Consider the following 4,138-nt stretch of genomic DNA (forward strand, 5'->3'; position numbering starts at 1 on the left):
TCAATAGAGAACCTTCTGTTTATGCTGTATGTGAAGACAGCCAAATAAAAATTGGTGATAAGTGAGAAAAAAAAAAAAGAATGTAATTTCTTGCATTCTAAAGTAGAATTGGTATTAAATGAGCCAATGTGAGTAATGAATTGGGTTACTTGACTCTTTATCTTTCTAACTGTGGTATTTTCATTCCAGCCTTCCCTCTCAGTTACTTTACTATATTTTTTATGCTAGTATCTATTATCATTGGGAGATTTTGTATATAACACATTTATTTGAGGAGTTCTGTGAATCATAGCCTGGAAAACTACATCCTGTGGGTTAAATCCTACTTCTTTATAGGGCCATACACTAAGAATTATTATTTTTTATTTTCCAATGAAGGGAATAGACTTCTATTTCATGTGAAATTATATGAGTAAATATGTCCTAAAATAAGAATTTAATGAAATGTTTATTTATTTGAATATGACCTTCAATTGTTTTCAAGCTAAAACAGAATTTTAAATGATTGAAGCACAAATTATATGGCTCAAAAGAACTGAAATGTTTTCTCACAGATATTTTACAAAATTTCCTGAGTCTTCTTATAACTGGCTCATGTATCAATTGCATAGACACAGTATCTTCTAATATACTTTACTTCGGAGTTGTGAAAAGGAGAGATGATTATTTTTCCAAGAGTGCTTTAGGTCACTGTGCATGGAAACACATTAAAAGATTGTAGCCAAATAAAAAAATTTGTAACAAAACCTAAAAGATAATGAAAGAGAGGGCTAGAGGTTAAAAGTATTGTTCTCACAGACCCATATTCAGTTTCCAGAAACCCACACTGAGTTTCTCAAAATTATCTTTGACTCCATTTCCTTGGAATCAGATGCCTCTGGCCTTCATGGATACCCGTACTCATGAGCACATACCCATTCATCATGACCGCGCGCGCACGTGTGTGTGTGTGTGTGTGTGTGTGTGTGTGTGTGTGTGTGTGTACACATATATATCTAAATAAAAATGAAAATATGTTAAGAAAAGAGTGTAACCTGGTATGATATAACATTTTATACTCAATTTTAGATTATTTAATTACTCTCCTCATATATTTCCAACATACAGTTACACACAGATAAGCCCACTGACTTACTTTTAATTCTTCAAACATGGGTACTATCAGACAGAGTATTGATTAAAAATTTCTGCTGGAGTTGAACCTCATAAGGATTTGGAATGTAACACTAAAATCCATTCTTCTCCTAAACTTTTTAAAAATACCTTTAGAGTGTTTTGTACATTGTATTTCTATGTTCATTACCTGGTTATATATAAGGAAAGATTACATGATCACCTTTTAGATTCTGTTGAATTAACTGTATGTACTTATCTTAAATCTCATGTCCTTCAAAGGAAATTTAAATAAAATGAGTTGATACCTTGATATGATCAAGAAACACATCAAACTTTAATATGTAGATTTTAGTAATCTAAAACATGTCTGCATTTGGACCCAATAACTAATATTGACCAGAGATACATTAATGCTCCGTAGATGAGTAAACAGTCAGGAGGCCTTAGCACTTAGACAGTTTGTTTGTATAGAAGCACTTTCTTTAGGCACATAGCAGGGTCAGTCCTCACAAATAAAATATTGTTTGAGGTGCCTGTCTCTTCTGATTGATAAGCTGACATTTACATTAATAGTTTGGGTTTGTTTACCACTTGTTTATAGTAATTATATAAAATTCTGACTCTTCTGGTAGATGATCTGTCATGAATATGGCCACTTTGTAATAAGGATAACAATAATTCAGTCTTAGGAATACTATTAAAAATGGGCTAATTTTACTAATTTTCACAATATTATAAATCTCTTGATATGAAAAATTTAATCCTTAGATTTCATTTGTACTAAATAAGAAAGTTCTAATTTATCCTATGCTTCAAATCAAAAAGATAAGAATTTAGCCAGTCAGTGGTGGCACATGCCTTTAATTCCAGCACTTGGGAGGCAGAGGCAGGCGGATTTCTGAGTTCGAGGCCAGCCTGGTCTACAGAGTGAGTTCCAGGACAGCCAGGACTACACAGAGAAACCCTGTCTCGAAAAAACAAAACAAAAACAAACAAAAAAAAAGATAAGAATTTCAAGCAATATACATAAAACATTGAGATAGAAATATCATATCTGTAAGGTGTTTAATGTTCAACATGGAATTGCTTGCCTCTTGAAATTGACTTAAATCAAAAATAAGATGCAAATGATACCTCTGCTTAATAAATTAGTTCTTTTGTAATAGCAAATAGGAACAGGGTAAAAAGGAGACAAGATTCTCAAAGTGTTTTAAATAGAACAAGTATACAAAACAAGATTTTCTTAGAACTATCATATTGCTAAAGAAAATTTAATGCACAAGGTTGAAAAGATGTTTCATTTTTTAATGTACAAAGTTAAACATATTTTAGAAACTGCCTCAGTGTAAGTTGACAATGATAATTTTATACTAAATTTGTAACACAATAAACTTAAAAGGCTCAGGAAATCACTTTATTTTTAATGAAAGGTGGGAAAGAGTTCATATTTTCATTAATTCAATAAATACTTCATGAGCATCTACTGTTTGCTGCTTTTATAGGTGTTAAAAACATATTAAGTAGCTAATCTGATAAGGTTGTTTCTGAATTGTCTGCTTCAACATCCTTTTCAATTCCCTGCACTTAACTTTGTATTCACCCAGAGCTTATGAATAGAAAATACATTGGTAACTGTTTCAGCTCTTGTGACATAATGAAAATTAATATAGGGAAAAGCCACAAAATATAATATGTTGACAACACAAACAAGAAATTGAGAGGAAGCCAGAGCATTACCAGTTCAAAGTCATAAAAGTCAACCTGGTGTGATTGTACTGTGGTGCTAGCCACTCAGGATCCTGAGTCAGGAGAACCACCTGAGCTCTCTGACAGCCAGGGACAGGGCTTACCCAGGGAAGTCATAAAGGTTAAATACACTTTTAGGTATAAAATAGCTATTTTAAGAAACAGTTATATAATATCTATTTTTAAAAAATTAATGAGCCGGGCAGGAGTGGCGCACGCTTTTAATACCAGCACTTGGGAGGCTTAGGCAGGCAGATTTCTGAGTCCGAGACCAGCCAGATCTATACAGAAAAACCCTGTCTCAAAAAAACAAACAAACAAAACAATTCATGAGGTGTATGTGGTGGCAAACACCTGACATCCTAATATGGTTGAAGCGCAAAGACTTCATGTAAATACCAGCATGGACTACATAGTCATTTCTAGTCTAGCCTGAACCAGATAGCCAGACTCCATCCAAAATACAGGGAAGGAGACAGACACGTGAACACACACACACACACACACACACACACACAGAGGAGGAATCAATGAGTTAAAAACAATGACTAAAGGAAACTGTTGAGAAAACATATTTTTATGGTGTTATTAACATAAGTATTAAGAGACAAGGGGATTGTTCATTAATTCTCAAAATTGAGTAAGAAGAGAGAGTATCAGATTACTTAAACTGACTTTCCTCTTTACATTTAGTTCATATTTATGCATTTATATTTATAATTATATTTACATTTATATATTTATGTTACTCTCTACAGAGTAAAATAAAGATGTACAGTAGATGCACAAGCCTACAGAGATCAGTGACACCATAGGAAAAGTTGTTTGGTATTTTGCATTTACTCTTAAATGAGCATCTTCTCTGCAAGCTCCTACCATAAGCTGTCTGAATAGGGGCGTCCTCTCTACAATTGTAAATGTTTCTGCAAATTAGGGAGTTGGATTTTGAGGTTTCTTTGGTTTTTTTAATTATGAGTTTCTCCTTCAAATGACGTAAATCTTGAGCTATGTCCCCTTGTCAGGCTGTTCTGTTATTTATGTGGCAATTTTGTTGATGATAAAGCCATGTAAACCTGAGACCCTTGCTAGTCTATCATTTCCTCTTTAACAGTGTTTTCTTTTCTCCACTGCAAAACCAGGCTCGGCTTCCGTCGTGCTCATCTACCTATAGTGTATCTGAGGTATATTTTGCACGTGTCTTTTTACATGGTCAATAACATGCTCGCACTCACCTTTTTTTTTTTTCTTTTTCCTTCTTTTTTTTTTTTTTTTTTTT

The 4,138-nt window shown here is 33.3% G+C and overlaps 1 protein-coding gene across 1 annotated transcript in view; it reads left to right on the forward strand.

The window, feature by feature from the left end:
- Positions 1 to 4,138, forward strand: part of Gphn (gephyrin) — a 435,141-nt gene that overhangs the window by 283,615 nt on the left and 147,388 nt on the right. Inside the window, exon 10 of the mRNA XM_031357728.1 lies at positions 4,002 to 4,043. Within this exon, the coding sequence (XP_031213588.1) occupies positions 4,002 to 4,043 (42 nt within the window). The remainder of the gene's footprint in view (positions 1 to 4,001; positions 4,044 to 4,138) is intronic.

Source organism: Mastomys coucha, unplaced genomic scaffold (genome assembly GCF_008632895.1).
Source record: "Mastomys coucha isolate ucsf_1 unplaced genomic scaffold, UCSF_Mcou_1 pScaffold6, whole genome shotgun sequence".
Lineage (NCBI taxonomy): Eukaryota > Metazoa > Chordata > Mammalia > Rodentia > Muridae > Mastomys > Mastomys coucha.